Consider the following 23,734-nt stretch of genomic DNA (forward strand, 5'->3'; position numbering starts at 1 on the left):
ATAGCTGTTTTATGTCTTCTGTAAAAATAGTTACATATTTTTTATGATGTGTATGTTTAATTCAAAATAAGATGCTTATAATGGAAAGTCATACCAAAAAATAAATGTTGATATGCTTATTGTTAAAAAAAAAAAAAAAAAGTAGTAGTGTGAAAAGTAAGTCAAATTAATTTCTCACCAGGGCCCCATGCCCATAAATTGTATTTTCCTTGATTTAAGATGAGTGTTTAACCCGTTTCTTCTTTTTTCTAGAGTTGCATGCTCCTTGGAGGCAGAAAGACAACTGACATTCCCTTAGAGGGTTATCTGCTGACTCCTATACAGAGAATTTGTAAATATCCACTTCTCCTAAAGGTAATTCATACTATAAGGGTTCGCCTTTCATAAATCACTCCTGGCTTAAAGAAAAGTGTAATGATTTGTAAGACCACCAGCAAAAATGCAGGCCAACATATATACATTTGTATCACTGGTCCATCAAGACAACTGCAGATGTTTGTTTTAGACCTGTTTCCCCTTACATAGCACATTTGAACTCGTACTTAAAATAAATAACACGGTATGCCTGGTTAAAAGTTTGTCATCACACAAACAAAACCTTACTCTAAAAGAAAAACAGAACATTTTATAATAGTGTGTGTACCAAGGACATGAATCTGGGCAAACGTCTTAATGCAGAAGGATCAAAAGCAATATTGAAATACCAAACACTATAGGTTTTCTACCCACTGTTTAGTGAATGGTGTTTCTAACATAAAATCATTGCAACATTTGTCCTATAGTTATCAAGCTTTTCCACATTTTTCAGAATTTTTTGAACCATTCACGTACTGTGCACGTCAGGCTCTGAACTGAAACACAACATTAAATTCTTCATCCAATGTTCTAAAAGCCAACCTTTAGAAGTATCTAGGAGCTGTAGAGTCTCTGTGATCTCCAGCCAAAATAATCTGCTGAAGTTGCCTAGGAGACCCATGAATGCCCCTCTAGTTTTGGCTCTGGGGCTGACCCCGCAGCCTTAGCTCGGCTAAGATCACTTACATAAAGAGCCAGAATCTGGAGAACACTGAATTGAAATGGTACAGAGAAGCTCTGGGTGATGTGATGCACCAGATGGGTGAAAGCAGTCCAGTGATGCAACTGCATATCTGATCGATTAGGGAGAGTAGGTCTTGATAACTTGTAGGTGGCATCAGAAGTGATTAGGCAGGTAACAAAATGAAGTACAAAATCATCCTATACAAACATGCTTAACTCAATGTGTAGGAGAAACCAAGCAATCAGCGGGATCTTAAAGTATCTCTTCAAGAGTGATCCTGTGGTTGAACATTATTTAGACAATAATAAGCATCCAATGCCAAAAACACTTTACATGAAATTTTGTTTGGTTATAGTCTATGTAGCTTTATTTACTTGTTTAGGTAGGGAGTGTCCATACAAGACTGGTTTCCCTTTAATTGTCAAGAAGGCATTTTCTGCTCTCTTGTCCCTTGTATGATTTCCCCAGGGAAAGTGATTCTCAAAAAACACTGTTTGATTATGCAGTGGCATCTTGAGAATATGCTGCTAATTTGCAAATCTGACATTTCTTCTCTGATCACATTGGCCATAAGAAACTTTTATTTGCTGCTTAGAGGTTTGGTCTTAGTGGTTGGATCTTATAGTTACTAATAATAAACTTTTGGATGCCTCTATGTGAATGTCTTTTAAATGATACATGTTTTATATAATTATAAAAGTGCTTACCACGTTTGTGCTTTTGTGGATATTTTATCTGAACTAAACCTATTTGACTGACTGACTTACACCACAAAAAAAAAAATTGCAAGTTATGTTTTGTAGTTGGAGTGAAGAGTCTTCAGTGTCGATGAGTCGGGAGCCTCTTAAATACAGTAGAAGCTACATTTTTTAATTTATGGGCCCATAGTTACAGCTAAAGTTCCTGTCAGAGCTCCATCCTCCATCTGCAATTAATTCCCCAGCCTTCACCTAGTCTAGGACCCCCAACATTCCCTGCACCACAAAATACTCACTGCGTCCTCACTCAACATTCTACACCACGCTCAGCCCGTGCACATACTGAGATAGCACATCACTACAGTCCGCTCTGTCTATTTCCCATCAGTTTTGTTACATTCTACAACATAGTCCATAGTGGCACTAAATCCGGGTTTATCTAGCAGTGCAGACAAACATGAATGTTTCATACTTTCTTCGGTGTGCCTCCATCCCTTTTCAGCAATTTTATTCAGCAATTATTGCACCAAGGTAAACCGAGACTGCCCACAGACTTTGCCTGTCTACTCATACAACTCAGTGGCCTAGACCTAAAATCTGGCTTAGTTACCTACATTGAGTGTCCATCAAGATTCTGTTACATATCTTGCTAGGCTGAGATTCTGGAACATCCCTTGGTTTGTATTTCCACCAATAGCAGGTGCAAGACTCAAATACCCTTGTCCACAGATGGAATAGAGCCATAAAGTCCATCCCTGGAAATATTAGTAGAGTTTTCATGTTTCATATCCTCATATCCGGGAGGGTATTAGAAGGTTGAATTCACATGAAAATATAAGGAGGACAGTAAAAAAAACATTTGGCACTTCTCGGCAGGAAGTCGCAGCTCTCTTGGCCAAGGGAGCCATAGAGAAGGTCCCTGCGCCAGAAGTAGGTCATGGTTATTTTTCCCGCTACCTTCTGGAGCTGAAAAAGGACAAGGGCTTACGTCCTATCCTAGACTTTCGGGACCTCAATTACTTCCTCAAGAAGGATAAATTCAATATACGAACCCTGGATCCGGTCTCTTCTTCCTTGGACCCAGGAGACTGGATGGTAGCGTTGGACTTGCAGGAAACTTATTTCCACATTCCCGTCCTGTCTGCCACACAGACGTTACCTGCGATTCGTAATAGGTCACAAGCACTATCAGTTTACCGTGCTCTCCTTCGGCCTTACCAGCCCCCCTCGGGTGTTCCCGAAAGTGATTGTGGGGTTGCAGCTCATCTGCGCAGGCTAGGGGTTTCAGCCTTCCCGTACCTCAACTGTCTATTGAAGGCGGCCTAACCCCAGAAAGACGCCTCCCACCTTCAGACTATGGCGAGCCTTCCCCGCTGGGGTTCACTATCAACTTGCCGAAGTCACACCGACTCCCTCTCAGACTCTTCCTTTCATCAGAGCTATTCTGAACACAGTGCGGTTTTGGGCTTATCCTCCCGAAAAGTGAGTCCAAGATATTCAGGCTAAGATTCCGATTTTTCAGCCTCTGTCTTGGGTTTCGGTGATACTGACTCTGAGGACTGGAAGTTCCAGTGGGTGCAGCATCAGGGAAATCTCTGACATGGTCCAGATCTCGAAGGGGACTGCAAAAGACCAGCAGTTGTGGCTTTCGAATCCGCATTGGGTCCACAGCAGATCCCTCTCCCTTTCCCAGACAGATCTATCCATAGTGACAGATGTCACTTCTGGGTTGGGATGGCCACATCGGAGAGGCAGAGATCAGAGGCCTCTGGTCTCTGGTGGAGTCTGGGCTCCATATCAATCTTCTGAAGCTCTGGCGATCAGGCTTGTATTGAAAGCATTTCTTCCCTCTCTCAAAGGGAGAGTAATGCAAGTGTTCACGGACAACACTACTGCCATGTGGTACTGCAACAAACAGGGAATAGTAGGGTCCTGGACCCTTTGTCATGAGGCACTACGCCTCTGGACATGGCTGGAACATCAGGGCATTACCCTTGTGGTTCAACATCTGGCGGGCTCTCTGAACGCCAAAGCAGACGAACTCAGCCATCGATGCATAGCTAATCACGAATGGCATCTCCATTGAGAGGTGGCGCGAGGTCTCTTTCAGCAGTTAGCAGAGCCTTGGTTAGAGCTGTTCACCTCCGCAGAGAATGCGCAATGTCAACTGTTTTGTGCGTTGGAGTTTCCAAGGTGGCACTCACTCGGAGACGCTTTTAGTTTTGAGTGGAAATCAGGCCTCATTTACACCTGACTGGGCCCAAGTTATCTTGGTGGCTCCAGACTGGGCACGGAGAGTCTGGTATCCAGTGCTATTGAGCATGTCCATCAATCCTCCACTCAGACTGCCTCTTCTGGAGGATCTTCTGTTGCAGCAGCAGGGGATGGTTCTCTACACCAACCTGTCCAATCTCCGCCTTCATGCGTGGAGATGCAGCGGAAGCAGTTGAAAGCTTTTGACCCTCCACCCGAAGTCTGTGATGTTACCTTGGCAGCTAGGCGTCCCTCCATCAAACGCCTGTCGTTCACATAAGTTTGTGCCATGGTATACCAACAAATCTGTTGATCCCCTCTCTGCCCCTCTTTCTGAGGTTCTTTTGTTCATTCTTTCTTTATCCCAGCAGGGCTCTGCTTTGGGCACCCTTAAAGGGTATTTATCGGCTATTTCTTAGGTCACCTGATCAAACCACAATCTTTAAGCCTCCTATTGCCAATCGATTACTTAAAGGTCTCACCAATTTATTTCCTCCCACTCCATTTATCATGCCTCAGTGGGACCTTAATCTTGTCCTTACTTAATGTGTATTCCCTTTGAGCCGATGCATAATTGCCCTCTACAGCTCCTCACTTCCAAGACTGTCTTTCTTGTTGCCCTCACTTCTGCTCGCAGAGTAAGTGAGCTTCAAGCTCTTTCTTCAAAGCCCCCATACTTGTCTGCACCCTGACAAAGTGGTGTTGCGCACTAAGGCTTCCTTCCTTCCCAGGGTTGGTACGCCTTTTCATGTAAGCCAGTCCATCACCTTGCCTACTTTTTATGCACCCCCACACCCTTCTTATGAGGAGGAGAGACACCACCGTCTGGACCAAAAAAGAGCATTGGAGTTCTATCTCAGTTGTACTGAAGATTTCTGGGTGGACGATCAACTCTTTATTGGATATGTGGCTGTGAAAAAAGGGAAAGTGTTGCAAAAACGTCCATCTCTCAATGGGTACTTCTTTGCATCAAGATGTGCTATGCTTTGGCCAAGAAGCCACCCCCTGAGGGCTTGCATGCTCATTTCACCAGAGCAACTGCTGCTGCCACTGCATTACCACGTGGAGTTCCTGTCCTGGATATCTGCCAGGCAGCTACATGGGCATCCCTGCACACATTTCCTAAACATTGCTGCCTGGACAGTCAGGTCCGTCGGACAGCTACTTTGGTTGTTCGGTCCTGCAGGACTTTCTAGTATGATCTTGGTTCGTAGCCCACCTCCGAGGATGGCATTGCTTGGGTATTTATCTATTCTAAGGTAAGGAATCTGCAACTAGAAGTCTCTATCAGATGTACAAGTTACTTGCCTTCAGTAACGAAATATCTGGTAGAAACGTATTCTAGTTGCTGATTCCTTACCGGCCCACCCATCCTCCCCGCTTGCGAACTGATTTCTAGGGGCATGGATTCCCCCTTCAGGTCCTTAGCTCTGACGCACCAATCTCAGTGTTCTTAGCAGCGCTGTGCTTTGACGTGAAAAGTCGTAAAAAGAAACTGACGTCACTGTGCTGAGGCGGCGTCTATGTACTATTCCTGACGTCATCACGGCGACTACGACGCCAACGACGCCCGCGGAGTTGACTGACGCGAATAGGTATTGCTCAAAGAAAAAAATCTCTGGAACCAGTCTGACGGCCTGGGGGAAAATTTGAAGGGTAGGAATCTGCAACTAGAATATGTCTCTACCAGATATTTCGTTACTGAAGGTATGTAACTTGTACTTTAGGTCCAGTAATAGCTTTTGTGATGACTTTTATTAAAATCTGAGTAGGAAACTGGACTTCTGGAAAAAGCTGTTTTTTCTCCTGGTAGTCTGACAAATAATACTGTCTAAGGCTCAGGCTAATAGGTAACCCACCCGTTAGCTCGATTAAACATAATTAACATTTTGCATATCCATCGATTTGCATAATTACCTTTTCAGGTAATTAGCATTTAAAATCATTGCGTTTTGCCTCATTAACATTTCAGATAAATAATAAGCGTTGTTGGGCCACTGGAAGTGAAGAGTCCTTGAGTGACTAATTCTGTGGTCTGTAGATTTCCACAGCATGGTAACAAAAAGGCTGTATGAAAGCTTTGTAAATATTTGGGTTGACCAACGACGTTGAGACCATAAAATTCATCAGCTAAAACTGCTCTCAGCACAGGGTCGGTCTGACCCCGAAAATAGCCCAAGGCATCAAAATACAAATGGTCCTCATTATCGAATTAGGTGGGTAAAAAAGAGCCCACATCTGCAAACCGAGGAAGTTTTCAACTTGTAAAGATGCTGTATAGGAGTTTTGCAAATTACGGGAGAATGCATGCATTTGCGCTTGCAGCTGCCACTATTTGGGTTAATATATCACGTAAAACAATAAAAGTCGGCCCATCAGACTATAAAACACCACCGGAGACAGACAAACAACCGGCCCACACAATGATCTGAGTGCCTGATTGCCCTATAGGTCAGTCCGACCCTGTACTAACATGCAACTTTGTCGAATTCTTATTTTCTGAAGTTTGTACCTCCTTTATTTTTCGTAAGAGGAGAGTTTGGCCTTTTACAAAGCTCCTTTCTTCGCCGGTGCCTGACTTTATACAAGAGAAGCGGACACCACTCTTAATGAGGCAGAAACACCTTATAGCAGCTCATGCTAAATCATACATTTATCACAAGACCGTGCTGTTTATTGAAAAACGAATTTAGGCCACAAAACATCAAATTAAGGGGTCAAGGTTTTCCTTAGGAGCAGTGTGCCAACACTGTCAAATGTGGGGAGATTGTTGAATACAAAAGGCTGCCTGGTCTCCATTTCACCTTGTGCCTCTTTCGTCTACCATTCTACATCTCCTACCTCTATCTGAAACTTTTGTGGGATTTTCATCACTGCTTTCTCCCTTTTGGCACTATTTTCCTATCGTTCTACTCCTCCTTTTGGCCTATCCTATCTCTTCTCTTGTTAAAGTCTGCTGATGAAACCAGGCCCATTCACCACCAAACATTGGAAAAGCCAGTAGGGCTGGATCTAAAAAGCTGGAGTGAATGGTAAATGTTTTTTTAAATTATTTATTGGAAGCATGTGCCCAAAAAATAAAATTGAAGAAAAACAAAACATGCCGCCTGTGGTGTAAGCATGGACAGTGATACAAAACAAACCTATTCTGATCTATATGTAGTTTATTCATCAGTAAATCAGACCTTAGATGTAGGAAGTTGGCTCTGTATGCACTATTTCAAAGTAAGGAATAGTATGCACAGAGTCCAAGGGTTCCCCTTAGAGGTAAGATAGTGGCAAAAGAGATACTAATGCTCTATTTTGTGGTAGTGTGGTCGAGCAGTAGGCTTATCAAAGGAGTAGTGTTAAGCATTTGTTGTACATACACACAGGCAATAAATGAGGAACACACACTCAGAGACAAATCCAGCCAATAGGTTTTGTTATAGAAAAATATATTTTCTTAGTTTATTTTAAGAACCACAGGTTCAAATTCTACATGTAATATCTCATTTGAAAGGTATTGCAGGTAAGTACTTTAGGTAATTTGAATAATTACAGTAGCATATATACTTTTTACATAAAACACAATAAGCTGTTTTAAAAGTGGACACAGTGCAATTTTCACAGTTCCTGGGGGAGGTAAAGTATTGTTAGGTTTCACAGGTAAGTAAGTTACTTACAGGTTTCAGTTTTTGGTCCAAGGTAGCCCACCGTTGGGGGTTCAGAGCAACCCCAAAGTTACCACACCAGCAGCTCAGGGCCGGTCAGGTGCAGAGGTCAAAGAGGTGCCCAAAACACATAGGCTTCAATGGAGAGAAGGGGGTTCCCCGGTTCCAGTCTGCCAGCAGGTAAGTACCTGCGTCTTCGGAGGGCAGACCAGGGGGGTTTTGTAGGGCACCGGGGGGGACACAAGTCAGCACAAAAAGTACACCCTCAGCAGCGCGGGGGCGGCCGGGTGCAGTGTGCAAACACGCGTCGGGTTTTCAATGGTTTTAAATGAGAGATCAAGGGATCTCTTCAGCGTTGCAGGCAGGCAAGGGGGGGGGGGCTCCTCGGGGTAGCCACCACCTGGACAAGGGAGAGGCCTCCTGGGGGTCACTCCTGCACAGGAGTTCCGTTCCTTTAGGTGCTGGGGGCTGCGGGTGCAGGGTCTTTTCCAGCCGTCAGGAAATGGAGTTCAGGCAGTCGCGGTCAGGGGGAGCCTCGGGATTCCCTCTGCAGGCGTCGCTGTGGGGGCTCAGGGGGGACAACTTTGGTTACTCACGGTCTCGGAGTCGCCGGAGGGTCCTCCCTGAGGTGTTGGTTCTCCACCAGTCGAGTCGGGGTCGCCGGGTGCAGTGTTGCAAGTCTCACGCTTCTTGCGGGGAGTTGCAGGGGTCTTTAAATCTGCTCCTTGAAACAAAGTTGCAGTTCTTTTGGAGCAGTGCCGCTGTCCTCGGGAGTTTCGTGTCTTTCTTGAAGCAGGGCAGTTCTCAGAGGATTCAGAGGTCGCTGGTCCCTTGGAAAGTGTCGCTGGAGCAGGTTTCTTTGGAAGGCAGGAGACAGGCCGGTAAGTCTGGGGCCAAAGCAGTTGGTGTCTTCTGTTCTTCCTCTGCAGGGGTTTTTCAGCTCAGCAGTCCTCTTCTTCTTGTAGTTTCAGGAATCTCAATTCTTAGGTTCAGGGGAGCCCTTAAATACTAAATTTAAGGGCGTGTTTAGGTCTGGGGGGTTAGTAGCCAATGGCTACTAGCCTTGAGGGTGGGTACACCCTCTTTGTGCCTCCTCCCAAGGGGAGGGGGTCACATCCCTAATCCTATTGGGGAATCCTCCATCAGCAAGATGGAGGATTTCTAAAAGTTAGAGTCACTTCAGCTCAGGACACCTTAGGGGCTGTCCTGACTGGCCAGTGACTCCTCCTTGTTATTCTCATTATTTTCTCCGGCCTTGCAGCCAAAAGTGGGGGCCGTGGCCGGAGGGGGCGGGCAACTCCACTAACTGGAGTGTCCTGCGGTGCTGGCACAAAGGGGTGAGCCTTTGAGGCTCACCGCCAGGTGTGACAGCTCCTGCCTGGGGGAGGTGTTAGCATCTCCACCCAGTGCAGGCTTTGTTACTGGCCTCAGAGTGACAAAGGCACTCTCCCCATGGGGCCAGCAACATGTCTCGGTTGGGGCAGGCTGCTGGAACCAGTCAGCCTACACAGATAGTCGGTTAAGGTTTCAGGGGGCACCTCTAAGGTGCCCTCTGGGGTGTATTTTACAATAAAATGTACACTGGCATCAGTGTGCATTTATTGTGCTGAGAAGTTTGATACCAAACTTCCCAGTTTTCAGTGTAGCCATTATGGTGCTGTGGAGTTCGTGTAAAACAGACTCCCAGACCATATACTCTTGTGGCTACCCTGCACTTACAATGTCTAAGGTTTTGTTTAGACACTGTAGGGGCACAGTGCTCATGCACGGGTGCCCTCACCTATGGTATAGTGCACCCTGCCTTAGGGCTGTAAGGCCTGCTAGAGGGGTGACTTATCTATACCTGCATAGGCAGTGAGAGGCTGGCATGGCACCCTGAGGGGAGTGCCATGTCGACTTACTCGTTTTGTTCTCACCAGCACACACAAGCTGGCAAGCAGTGTGTCTGTGCTGAGTGAGGGGTCTCCAGGGTGGCATAAGACATGCTGCAGCCCTTAGAGACCTTCCTTGGCATCAGGGCCCTTGGTACCAGGGGTACCATTTACAAGGGACTTATCTGGATGCCAGGGTGTGCCAATTGTGGATACAAAAGTACAGGTTAGGGAAAGAACACTGGTGCTGGGGCCTGGTTAGCAGGTCCTCAGCACACTTTCAATTCAAAACATAGCATCAGCAAAGGCAAAAAGTCGGGGGGTAACCATGCCAAGGAGGCATTTCCTTACATTAGTGGAGCACAAAAATAAATCTAAAGCGTGCAGATGTGGTGCTGAGCCAGGGATAAGTGGCCTTTTGGCATATACTCTAGTAGAGTTTTCAAGATTGAATGAAATCTCAGATGTTCTTCTTGTACATTAGGTTTGAGGCACCACATCACCAGAATATTCCATAATCTGGAGACCCACTGCATAAAGCTTCTGCAGCCATGATCTAAGTAGCACCGATATATTGTTGGATTAATGGTCACTCTGCGCATGTATTAGTCAAATAACATCATGGTCAAAGACCTAGCATAATTAATTTGGGTCTTCTGGAAAATAGTGACCTTTTATATTCTTGCTCGAGCCTAGCACTCTCTTCCAGAAAGGAATTACCACTGTACATTTCCACCAGGCACCTACGGCCCACCTTTGTGCCCATTGTCCCTTCAGTGCCCTATGTTAGTTTCAGGAAATATATGGTTCATAGCATGTGTGCCTGTGGATTTTTACATCTATGTGACCTTCAAATGCATACAACTTATTAAATGCCTTGATACTTGCCACCTGGTCTCCCTTATTTTCAGTTATGAAGGACTTTGGAGACTGATAGCAGATGTAGAGCACACCCTCCTGATTCTGCCAACATTGTAATGCCAAATATCCCTATCACCATCTCTCTCCAGCTCTGTCTCTCTCTCCGAGGAGTCACATGGTTTCTATTTTGCCTTTCAGTGTAAGAAGATTTTGAGGTACTGTAGCCAAAGGTGCTGGGCTTACCTAAAAATCATTGTAGGGCATTGCTGCAAGCTGCAGACATTTTCAGGGAACAGGATGCAGGATCCTCTGGCAAATTGGTAGTGCAACGCGTATCCAGTTCTGAGGCCTTATCCTCAAACACCTGTGTGGAAGAAATCCTGACCTTCCAACACTCTGCCTGATATCACAACACTTTTCAGAGGACATCTAAGGGATTTCCACTCTCATTGGGTGTACATCAGTTCCGATCAATGGATCTAGCATTAATCCAACAGGGGGACTGCCTAAAATGTTCACCACCCCGCCCAAGACCATCACGGCAAGATGCCCTCAGTCATCATCACCTCACTGTTTTACAAGACAAACAGAAGTCTATGCACTCTTTCTAAAGGGTGCTGTTCTGCCAGTATACCCACACCAATTGGGAAAGGACATTTAGTTAATGTTCTTGGTAGACCTGTCAGCCTTAAGGTGGTTTCCCTTCAAACTGTTTGCCTTCACCCTCTATTTTTCCCTCTTCGTTTTTGTTAGCTTTGTGACTGTGCAATTTACCACTGCTAACTCATACTAAGGTGCTTATGCTCACTCCCTAAAAAATGGAAAAATTAGCTAGCACCTAATTTGTATATTTAGTGTATTTATAAGTCCCTAGTAAAGTGGTATACAGTATACCCAGGGCATGTAAATTAAATACTACTAGTGGTCCTGCAGCACATTGCCCAACCACGTAAGTAGCTCCTTAAAACATTTTAATTTCTGCCATTGCAGCCTTAATGTAGTTTTGACCTGGCAAAATAATACCCTTGCAAGGCCTTATATACGCCTTTTACTTCATACAAGCGACCCCTAAGGTTGGCCCTAGATAGCCAGTAGGGCAGGGTATTTTTCAATTTAAAGGTTGGGCATATACTTTAATGTTTTACATGTCCTGGTAGTGAAAAATGCCTAAATTCGATTTGCACTACTATGAGGCCTACCTCTCCCATAGGATAACACTGGATTTCCTTGTTACATTTAATAAGTGATAACTTTTGATAAGGAACAGGTGAAGATTTCATGTTTGAGAAATTGTAATTTAAAATCATCCTTAATGTTGGATTTTAACCTCTTAGCTGCTGGGCCTTTCCCCCACCCCCCCAGTGCTGAGCCCTTTTTTGGCTATTTGGGGTAGTTCGTGCTTAGGCCTTCATAACTTTTTGTGCACATAAGCTATCCACGCCAAGTTTGCGTCCTTTTTTTCCAACATCCTAGGGATTCTAAAGGTACCCAGAGTTTCTGGGTTCCCCTGGTGGAGACCAAGAAATTAGCCAAAATTTGCGGTGCTAAAATCACCATCTTCCCAGCTTTCAGGAACAGGCAAACTTGAATCAGAAAACCACATTTTTCAACACAATTTTGGCATTTTACCGGGACATACTTCATTTTTACTATTTTTGATGCTTTCATCCTCCTTCCAGTTAGTGACAGGAATGGGTGTGAAACCAACACTGGATCCCGGAAAGCTAAGTGTTTCTGAAAAGTAGACACAATTCTGAATTCAGCAAGGGGCCATTTGTGTAGATCCTATAAGGTTTTCCTACAGATAATAACAGCTGAAAAAAAAAAAAGAAATTGAGCTGAAATAAACAGCCATTTTTCTCAGCGTTTTACTCAGTAACTTTTTCCTGCAATGCCAGATTTTTTTAAAGCAATATACCGTTACGTGTGCTGGACTCTTCTGGTTGCAGGGATATATAGGGCTTGTAGGTTCATCAAGATCCCTAGGTACCCAGAGCCAATAAATGAGCTGCAACTTGCAATGGGTTTTCATTCTATACCAGGTATACAGCAATTCATAAAGAGTGAAAAATAGGTATCAAGAAAACCTTTGTATTTCCAAAATGGGCATAAGATAAGGTATTGAGCAGCAGTGGTTATTTGCCCATCTCTGAATTCCGGGGTGCCCATACTAGCATGTGATTTACAGGCCATTTCTCAAATAGACGTCTTTTTTACACACTGTCTTACATTTGGAAGGAAAAAGTGTAGAGAAAGACAAGGGGCAATAACACTTGTTGTGCTATTCTGTGTTCACCCAAGTCTCCTGATAAAAATGGTACCTCACTTGCGTGGATAGGCCTAATGCTCACGACAGGAAAGGCAATATGGACACATTTTACATTGAAATCTGATGTGTTTTTTGCAAAGTGACTAGCTGTGGATTTTGGCCTCTAGCTCAGCCGGCACCTAGGGAAACCTACCAAACCTGCACATTTTTGAAAACTAAACACCTAGGGGAATCCAGGATGGGCTGACTTGTGGGTCTCTGATCAGGTTCTGTTACCCAGAATCCTTTGCAAACCTCAAAATGTGGCCAAAAAAAAACCCTTTTTCCTCACATTTCGGTGACAAAAAGTTCTGGAATCTGAGAGGAGCCACAAATTTCCTTCCACCCAGCGTTCCCCCAAGCCTCCTGATAAAAATGATACTTCACTTATGTGTGCTTAGGCCTAGTGCCCGCTGCAGGAAATCCCCTAAAACACAACGTGGACATATCACATTTTCACAAAGAAAACAGAGCTGTTTTTTTGCAAAGTGCCTAGCTGTGTATTTTGGCCTCTAGCTCAGCCGGCACCTAGGGAAACCTAACAAACCTGCTAATTTTTGAAAACTAGACACCTAGGGGAATCCATGATGGGCTGACTTGTGGGGCTCTGATCAGGTTCTGTTACCCAGAATCCTTTGCAAACCTCAAAATGTGGCCAAAAAAACACTTTTTCCTCACATTTCGGTGACAGAAAGTTCTGGAATCTGAGAGGAGCCACAAATTTCCTTCAACCCAGTGCTGCCCCAAGTCTCCCGATAAAAATGGTACCTCACTTGTGTGGGTAGGCCTAGTGCCTGCGACAGGTATAGATCACACAACGGTCAATGTTGGTACTTACATGAGGCAACTGTTGACCCTGGGGTGATCCATCCCTTACGCAGGCACTAGGTATAGGCACTCAAGTGGGGTAGTGTTTTTATCAGGACAGGTGAGGAATAACTGGGTGGTAGGAATTTTGTGGATCGCAGCATATTCCTGTCGTATGTGTGACAGAAATGCAAGAAAAATAGAGTTTTTATTCAACATTTCAGCTTTGCAGGGTATTCTGGGTAAGAAAACTTTGGGGAATCCACACAAGTCACACCTCTGTGGACTCCCCCGGATGTCTAGTTTCCAGAAATGTTTGGGTTTAGTATGTTTCCCTATATAGCCGCTGAACCCAGGACCAAAAACACAGGTGCCTGCCTTACAAAACCAGTTTGTTTTGTGATAAATAATTTTGATGTCTCCACAATACAATTTGGGCAGTGGAATTCGGGGCTGAACTAAATTGGGGAGCTCCCAAGAGAGCACCCTCTCTGTGCTTGCCCCCGCATTCACCTGCTCTCTGGGTTGGGCTAACCCACTATTTCCCTGTTGCACAGACTGTGCTTGTGAAGGGACAACAGGACTGCCCTCATCACCTCCCTCACAATTTACTGGAAGGAGTTATCCAATGGGACTCCTCCAACTGAAAATCACTCCCAGAGTCTGTGCCATTGTCCTATCCCTCAGATGCTGTCTCAGTATCTGCTGTCTCAGTCTCTGATCCTATGTCAGAGCTGTCCTGTATAACCAGAGTGACGTCAGCAGCAGTCATCCATCAAGATGCCATCTCTGCTATTGGCTAAACTGTTGCTCTAAAACACTAGCCTACATAGACAGTCACAAAATTGCTGGTGTGTGTGATACATGCAACAGTAGAGGCCGCCTTACCTGTGCTTCTTCCCTCAATCAGCACGTTCTTTCAAGACACTCAAACACCTTGTCACATACCATTCGTCACAGTCTTTAGCACCTCCTGCGCCCAGTCCAACAATCATTATTGGTGCTCCCACTCCCATGTCCTCCTCCCCGGATTCCCTCATTACCACCCAGCAAACATGCTCTTCATCTCTCCATAGCCACCTCCCACCCCGCACATACATTTCATTTCTATTATAGTGCAGGTTTTGGCTGACTTTACTAATGTACTCAGCTATTTACATAAAATACAGATTTGCTCTTTGCAGTAGTCGTATAAAACTTCTGCGCTTCTTTATGGCACTAAAACTGCCACTAGATAAAAGTCTGATCCTTTTGTAGCAGAAACATAATCACAAGACTTACTTGACTTCTTTATTGCTGCCTTAAAGCTACAGTTGAAATGCATCAGTTGAAGTATGTGCACTGCATTGAAGACGCAAGCTGCAACTGCAAGACAACTGGTGGCAAATAAATATATATCATATATATATATATATATATATATATATATATATATATATAAGATATATATCACTTTTATATGTGGGTCTGGTTTTCCTGGGGGCCGATTGCAGCCCCCAGGGAAACCACACATGCACTGACAAAAGTGATATATATCCATGTAGATAGACATATCTATCCACATGGATTGATATATATATAGATCTGTGGTTTTTTTTTGGTAGTTGTAGGGTTTTCTTGGGGGCCAGAACCCTACAACTACTAAAAAAAAAATTGCCCCCACAGGGGGTTGCCCTGCCTACAGGCGACCCCCTGTCAATTTCGTTTTTTTTTTTTAATTAGCCCCTGGGGGTGGCGCGATTGCGACCCCCCAGGGGGCCCCAACATTGGAATCTAAAAATATGGCCCCACAGGGGGTCGCCCTGCCTATGGGCGACCCCTGTCAATTTCCTTATTTAAAAATAAATAAAAAAATTGCCACTAGGGCGCCCCTACATTGAATTTTAAAGATGTGCGGCCTGTTTTCCTAGGGGGCCAACCCCCCCCCCCCCAAGTAAAATCCCTGACGTCTAGTGGCGTTTCCTGGCCCTCGATCGCAGCTGTGCTGAGTTCGGGGGCCAGGAAACGCGTTCAGGAAGGCCTCGTATGAAAAGGGAAAGTCTCCCCTTTCATACGAGGCCTTCCCTAACGTGGGGAAAGCCGTTTGGGGCTGTTTTTGGGAAAACAACACTGTGACGTCAGCACGCTTTGCGGCGCGCTGATGTCACAAAGGGGCAGGTGGGGGGCGAGGAGAGACAAGGAAGCTCTTCCGTGTCTCCCACGGCTAAAAAAAAAAAAAAAATCCCTGAGGATTTTCAGACCCCCTCCCCGGTGTCGGCCACTGGTCGTGACCCGCACCAGGGAGGTAGTACGGGCGTCGGCAAGTGGCCGACGCCCGCACTAAAGGGGTTAAGTTACAATTTTGAAAATAACACTTTTAGAATATTGACATTTTGCTGGCCTGTTTGGTGTCTGCAGCCTGTCCTTGGGCCATATGACTGGGTGTAGTTGGCATTTGGACTTTTATTCCTCCAAGATAGCCATTCAGTAGAGGGATTAGTTGTGTTTGGATGGGACCATCACTGGCAGAATGGGGTGTGTGTGATCTGGGCACAACGCCACATTTGCAAATCAATAGGCTGTGCCCTGCCATCACACAAAGGACTTGTCACCACTGCATTGTTCAGGCAGCCAACTTGGACTCAGAGCAGAGGAGGCAGGAAACTTCAAGCACTTCTACAAACTTCTCCCGCTTCAAAGAAAGCACCAGATATAAAAAATAAGACCCTTAGACCCACTCTTCAGTTCACTTACTGGACCTGCTGAAGGACTCTGAGGACGGGCTTCTATGTACTTCAAAAGACTGCTTTGCACCACCTAGAAGGACTGCTCTGCTGCCTGATGACTAACTTGATCCTTGAGAGGCCTGTGCTGCTCTGTGAGCCCTGTTTCTCTTCTTGAACGCAGGGCTACCAGGGTGACACCGGGGGCTAGATGGCTAGCCTCCTGATTAGGGCTTCAGGACAGCAAAAGCTTCAAACAAATTGAACCTGCTAATGGGGCACCATGAGTGAGTCCTGACCCAATAAGTAGTTCCCCTTCAGTCCTGGACCCTTGGAAGTATTGTTAAAGGTGCTGAGATAGCTAAAGTCCAAAATTTGGGACTTGTAGATTTTTTTTACTAAAAACTGCTCTAAGAACCGGAGAGGAGACTGGGACCCACGTGCTTGTCTATCCGGCTGAGGTGCATCGCAGGTCAGCGGGACTTTGCGGTAGGTCCTGATATTTTCTTCTCCACAGCAGCAAATCCAGAGCAGCAGTCCCTGCAGAAGGCGTAGCCGGACTTGTTGAGCCCTCATTGTCTACAGCCTCCAGCTGTCACACTAGAGATTTTTTACATCCAATAAAGAGACTAAGGTTCTGATTACGAACTCTGCAGACAAATTACTCTGTCACACTATGAAATCTAAACCTCATTATATTCTATGGGATTTAGTTTTCGGCGAATGGGGTATCTGTCACGTTGTGACAGAGTAACCAGTCCTCTGAGTTCTAAATCTGGCCTTAAGTCTGAACATGGAAATCTTCACTGCGACTTCATCCAGCTGCTCCCCAATGACGATGCCTCCTTCTTGAACACCACCTACACTCTTTTCCAGTTGAAATTCACCTGTACAAAGGTAAACACTAGCTGGGCAAAATTAACTCTTTGTATCCAACTCGCAGTTCATCACGATAGGCTATATTTTTCAAATTTGACCCAATGTCGCTCGACTAGATGTCCACGGTTGGCGCTTTGATCTTTTAGATGCTAGTTTTTACCTTAAACTTTAAAAAAAATTTAACTCTGGTTCCACTAGTTGGATTTTTGTTATTTTTAATGTCAAATCATATATTAAAATTTAGTCTATTTTTTTCAATTGGTGTGGGATTTTTCTTGTGTGGTGTTTTCACTTTATTACTGTTTGTGTGCTTCTTACATACTTTACACATTGCTTTCAAGTCAAGCCGGACTGCTTTTGTGCAAAACTAGCAAAGGGTTAACCACAGGTTAATTTAATGGCTTTTGTGGTTCACCTTGGCAATGATTGGGGGTTTTGCTTGAGCAGGGTAAACACCTCACTCAACCATCAACCTAGTTTCTCACAGTACTGTTCTGGACCTCAGGTTGCTCAATCAATTCATCCTGTTGGAGCACTTTAATATGACTTCGCTGCAGAACGTCATGCCTCTGCTTTGACATGGAGACTTCATGAAGGAGTTAGACCTCAAGAATGCCAATTGCTGCAAATCCATCCATCCGACATCCCCTCAACGCAGTACCTTTGCTTCGTGGTACAAGGACCGCAATTTCAAGTGTTACCAGCACTACCATTTGGGGTCACAGTGGCAGTAAGTGTCTTGACCAAATGTCTGGAGGTTGTGCCACTCATCTGTGGAGATTGCTTATCCAAGTCTTGCTTATCTTGACGAATGGCTGATCAAGAGCACCAGCTGGCAGCAATGCCTAGCACATCCTCACCCCTCTTACCATACTAAAACGCCCCCCTACATCTTCAACAGATCCAACCATTTCTAGTATCAGTGTTAAACTCTGTCACGTGGAAAGCATCTCCCAACCAGCAGGGGGTGATGGCTGCTGCCTCTTTTTCAGTTTACTCACCCATTAATGCATAAACTGTAATGTTCCTGGCTATGATTGCATCACGCATAGCATTTGTACCGTATGGCAGATTACACATGCACTTGCTTCAATAGTGGCTCGCCAATTAATAGTCACAAGCACATGATCAATTGGAAGTACTGGTTTGATAAAGGTCGGCACTCTGCAAGGGTGAAACACAGCAATCTGTTGCTCGATAGGCATTGTTTGGACACTTTTCCACAGGTGACCATTACCTCAGATTCATTGCTCATAGGTTGTGGTGCGCATCTTAACATTTCCTCAAAACCTTCTATTCACACGTCCATGGCAAGGTAGTCCTATTGAACACAACATGACAGTGATGTATTACATACAAAAGCAGGGGGAATCACACATTCCCATGCTTTCTACCCTCACGCGGTGGATCTGGTCCTGGGCTATCGGCCACAACATGCATCTCCTGAGGAATAACCTTCCAGGGGTCGACAATGACTTTGTGGACCTGCTAAGCATGATGCATCAACAAGCCGACAAATGGAAAGTCCTAATATGTTACTTCCAGAGGTGTGGAAGCTCAGCTATGAACCTTTTCACCACTACAGAACATTAATATTTCCCGAGCTCCTTCTCCAGTTACCCACAGCCATAAACCATGGCCGTGTTAACTGAAGATGGTCCATGGGCAATGTGTTATGGATGAACTGGTCAGGGATATTTACTTGTGCTTTTCTGCCTTTCCCACTCATTTCATATGTGGTGAGAGGAATGAGGCTGGTCTCCATGACCCTCAACATCAGTGATGGATAGTCATCCCAAATCAGTACAGCTGTGTTATAAGTTATTTCAAGCCTAGATATTTAATCTGTCTATATATCTATTGAAAGGGATACAGAGCCTTTTATATTGATGCCCTGTCCTCTGAAGAGTCAAGGCCAGGATCCAGACTTGTTCATTTTTATTGTGTAGCCTGAGAGAGGGTTGAATGGATAGTCAAAGCTGGGAGGGACACACCTGGATCTCCCGGAGTCTGGACGGTGTTGCCTGCAGATAGAGATAATGGTTGCACATTTGACCTGGATGGGGTATAAATAGATAATTTGTGTTTGGTGCCTGACATTTCAGAGGTTCAGTACATGGGAGAAACAGCATGGCAGACAAGGGACAGTCCTTCCTGTCCTTCCTTTGTGTGGGCTCTGAAGAGAGTCCATGAGAAACTATGCTGACCTTTAGGATTATGATAATTGGTCATTACCATATTATTGAACCTCTACCTCACTTTAGGGTATTTCATGACTTGCACAGGAAGGACCAGTCCATGTGATCAAAGACTTTTTCAGGATGTGTGGAAACTAAAGTTGCTGATTATTTTCTTTTATTTAACCTTTCAAACCTAAAGCTCACCTTCTTGACAGTTTCACATGACTGTCCATCTTTGGCAAAGGTAGAATAATCCAGATGTACGTATCCCAGAAGTAATGTTTCTAGTCTGAAATCCAGGATTCTAGCATGTAAGTTTGCATTGACGTTTAATGAGGCAACGTGTCTACACACAAAGCAGTGTACTCGTTTTTCACAGGCTCAAGTATGATTTTCAAAACACTTTCACTCATGAAAGGTGATCAGCTTTATAGCCAACATAAATTCTTTGGATATTGGGGTTAAGGTTGTCAAAGAAAGCTAATTCAAACCTGGCAATAGTAAACAATTTTAGACCAATTTCTCTTTCACCGGCAGCCAATAAAATCTTGGAAAAATTGGTCAATAGGTAGTTAACTTTTTTCCTAGATTACAATAACCTGCTGCCTGATTCTCAATCTGTGTTCTAGTCAGGGTTCAGTACCCAAACCACTTTGCTGGACGTTACACAATTTATCAGAGAAAATTTGGATCAGGGGCAATCTGCCATGGTAGTTCTGCTTCACTTCTCAGCCACATTTGTTATGGTTTCGCACTGTACATTTTTGGATACATTGGCAGGCAAACCGGACAAGGCATTCATGTGGTTATCTTTCCTTGGCGAGCAGATCACAGATGGTTCATCTCCTGTCTTCCACGCCCACCCCAAAACCACTTGAGTATGGGGTTCCTCAGGACTCAGCACTGAGCCCCGTACTCTTTAACTTATATCTGGAACCACTGGCCAAGATCATTGAATCTTTGGGTGTGCAGGTAGTCCCATAATCCGATGACACTAAGCTTGTTTTGTTTTTTCAAGAGCATACAAATAATGCGCCTTACTACTTTTAAACAGTGCCTGCAGGAAGTTGCAGAGTGAACCCACTACAACTTTCTTAAATTACATTTGGAAACAACTGAAACCCTCTTCTTTGAATCGAGGTCCTCACCTGCTCCAGGCAGGGGGTGACCAAAGGAACTTAATCCTACTCTCACCCCCACCTCTTCTGCCAGAAACTAGGGCATAATATTTGATTCAAACATTAAATTTTTATTGCAAAACCAAATGGTATCTGCTGTTTGTTTTGCAAAAGTCAAATCTTTGAAGACATTGCTACATCTGGTTCCGGAGAGCACTCGAAAAACAGTTGTTCACAGGATGGTAATTTCCAGCTAGGACCACGCAAATAGTTTTTACTTGGGCCTTCCTGCTTCTTTAACCCCAAGACTCCAGATTGTACAAAATACTGTAGCAAGACTGATTTTGAGAATGTCTCATCTGCAAGCCATCTCAACGCATTTGAAACATCTACAGTGGCTGCCAATAGGCAATCGTATTAAATTTAAAGCACTTTAGAACATTTCCTGTATATCCACCCCCTTAATTAAGAAAGAGTTAAGGCTTGCCAGCAATATAGATAGATAAGATCGAACAACCTCAAACTTCTGCAGGTGGCAAAGTTCATGAAGGCCAGAAAAGGGGGTAGATCTTTTGCATTTCTGATGTCCAAACTGTGGAATGCTTTGCCTGTCAGGCTGCTTCTTATGGCTCCCCTTGAGCCCATCTTCAAAAGGAGCTTAAAAGCCCTTCTTTTTTTTTGAGGCCAAGATCACTTTTTACTTTTACCGTTTGGTCAGTAACTCTTGTTGTTATTGCCGGGACTCCTCTAGTGAAGCAGCGGTGTGCTGTATAATTGTGATTTGACTGATTAAAGTTGCTTGGTTCTTAGTATCTATCAAAAGAGTCTTATAATGTTTAGATAATGAATTGTGGCATATCTCAAGAATTTCAGTTTTGTAAATATATTTTTTTTTTAGTGTTGTGTTTCTTATGCTTAATGAGTGTACTATGTATTATTGCGTGTGTAATTTGTAATTTTATGGTCAAATATCTTAATAAACGTATTTTTAAACTGGAACAAAAAACTGAACTGAGTAGGAGTGGAACTTTGCTAAAGTGTTTACTGTTTTTTTGGTCATCAGGGGATTGGAGTTTGGGCCCACTCTGTGAACCTTGTCTAACTTCGCCTCAGAGTGATTATCTCCAAAAATGGAAGAGAATACCCCCACAAAAGTTTCAAGTTCATGATGTTCTTCTGGCTGGAACAATTGTTAAGATCCTTGCATCTCTGAAGGGCTACTTACGTAGAAGTTAGGCGTTAAAAATTCAGCTTGGCAGAGCTTTGCAGCTCCACATTATTTTTTGTTTCTCTCATTCTGTCCTTGAGGGAATATTGAGCTCTTTTCAAGTTTTCCAATTTGGAAACAAACGATTACTTGGGTCTTTTAGACCTTTTGTCATATCCTCCCCTAGGTCTGTTCAAGCTCATTTTTAAAACTGGTTAGAAGATCTCCCTTAGTGAAAACCATGCTCAGGTTATGTTTCTGATCTAAGGGTTGGCACCTGAGAGAGTCAACACTTTGTGAGAAGCTACTAGGGTGGTGGCAAAGAAGGAATTCTAAGATCATTTCGAAATTGTTTTTGTAACATTGACAATTAGAAATGGCTTACATTTAGCACACACTGACTCTGTTGGTTCTCTGCCGACCTCCCTACAAGGAGAAAGGTTGCACAACAAAGATTGAGAGATGGTAGGGTGGCCGCCTCTCAATGACGTACACCACTTAGGACAGTCACTGCAGGCAACAAGGGCTTATCACCTTGCGAGCAAGTAAACACTTAATAGCCCATCGCAGCCAGTGTCCCCGCTGGCCATTCTTCCAATAAATTCTGTTCAATTTATACTATTATCCTTGTTTGTGATCAAGCAAAAGCGACAAGTCAACGTCAGAGGAGAGACTGTCATCTACCAGGGTGAATCAGTGTCACCTGCCTTAAGCCATCTTCTAGTATAATCTTTCCCATAGTTGCTAGATGGCATCATGGACCAGAGGAACCTAGTGGTGGATCAGTGCCATGGTTCGCCAAAGGATGTCTCAATGGATTTTCCCTTAACTTGCCCTCGGGTTCTCATGTTGCACTCTGGGAGAGCAGATCAGGACAGCAAGAAGACCGTACATGGATGCTTTGCCAGCCTCAGTTCAGCTCAACTTCTCCTCTTCCTTGAAAGCATGTCTGTGGGTTTCATCATGGGACATCTGCAGGGAAGCAGGGAGGCAGAATTTGCTCTTATTTCTGGTCTTCCCCTGTCGTTACTTACCTCCACCACTTCCTTTCACACAATAACAGTGCTGCCAGCCAAGACCACACTTCACAAACTTCATGTTGGTTTGGCCCCATTAAGTACTGGCATGATTATCGTGGTGGGATTGTAGGGACCTGGAAAAGCGCCCTGTGTAAGTGCAGACATGCCTCATCCTTCTTGTATAAATTGTAATACAACATCTTGGATACTTCCTTGCAGGCAAATGGTTTCTCTAGGTGTTGTAAGTACTGATAAGGTTGAATGCACATCACGTGAAAACACCAATCTCATTGTTGCAAAGGAAAGGCACTGTTGACCTTGGATTACTGTTACCAAAAGTCACAGCTGAAAAACACAAATCTGATGATTGAAAAACTAGATTAAGGATGAAGAATTGAAAAACAAAAGTACTGGCATAGTAAAGTACTGGCCCACCAACCCTGGCTCTGATGTGTACTTAAGCAATGTATATCCAACCCCCTTTCTACAGCTCACAAGCACCACCAGAACAGGCCACGCAGACGGCAGAATTTCCGTCATGAATTCGAGTCACATAATTAATTCACAGCAAACATAAATTCAACGAAGTGGTTGGTTCGGCACCCTACCAAACACATTCCTTGTGTTTAGGTTTCCTGTTTGCATGCAGATCTGGATTTCTTTACTGGCCACAGCTGTGTTTGATGGAAAATAAAATGCACTAGTATGCTTTGAAACTCCAATATTATTCAGATGACTTGAAAAAAACACACGGTGGCTTGTGAGCCTTGTTTTAATTTTCTCGGTAAACATGACTGGACTGTAGTGTCTTTCACTTAACCTACTGAAGATGAGACTGCCGCGCGCACTAATTGACCAAACATGGCGCCTGTATCATTCTGCTGAATAACTCTACAGCTTGCTTTGTGTATGGTACGTTTAGTTTTTGCATTTTGTAACTAAAACATTTATTCGTTCTGTTTATTTTTTCCTACATGTGTTTTTTCAGGAAGCATGCGATTGAGGTCTAGCCCAACCTAACTCGACCCTGCATTTCTTTTGCTCGACACTCCCTTCGACCACGTGCCCACACTTTTTCTTTGAAGTCTTATTTTCAGTTCTCAGAATTACGAAGGCGTGCTCGCACAGTGTGTTTGGGT

The 23,734-nt window shown here is 44.2% G+C and overlaps 1 protein-coding gene across 2 annotated transcripts in view; it reads left to right on the forward strand.

The window, feature by feature from the left end:
* The window catches only part of PREX1 (phosphatidylinositol-3,4,5-trisphosphate dependent Rac exchange factor 1), a 718,002-nt gene that overhangs the window by 352,155 nt on the left and 342,113 nt on the right, over nucleotides 1–23,734 (forward strand). For both annotated transcript variants that reach the window (XM_069243446.1, XM_069243447.1), the window contains exon 6: nucleotides 253–354. In XM_069243446.1, the coding sequence (XP_069099547.1) occupies nucleotides 253–354 (102 nt within the window). The remainder of the gene's footprint in view (nucleotides 1–252; nucleotides 355–23,734) is intronic.

This window comes from Pleurodeles waltl, chromosome 7 (assembly GCF_031143425.1).
Source record: "Pleurodeles waltl isolate 20211129_DDA chromosome 7, aPleWal1.hap1.20221129, whole genome shotgun sequence".
NCBI lineage: Eukaryota > Metazoa > Chordata > Amphibia > Caudata > Salamandridae > Pleurodeles > Pleurodeles waltl.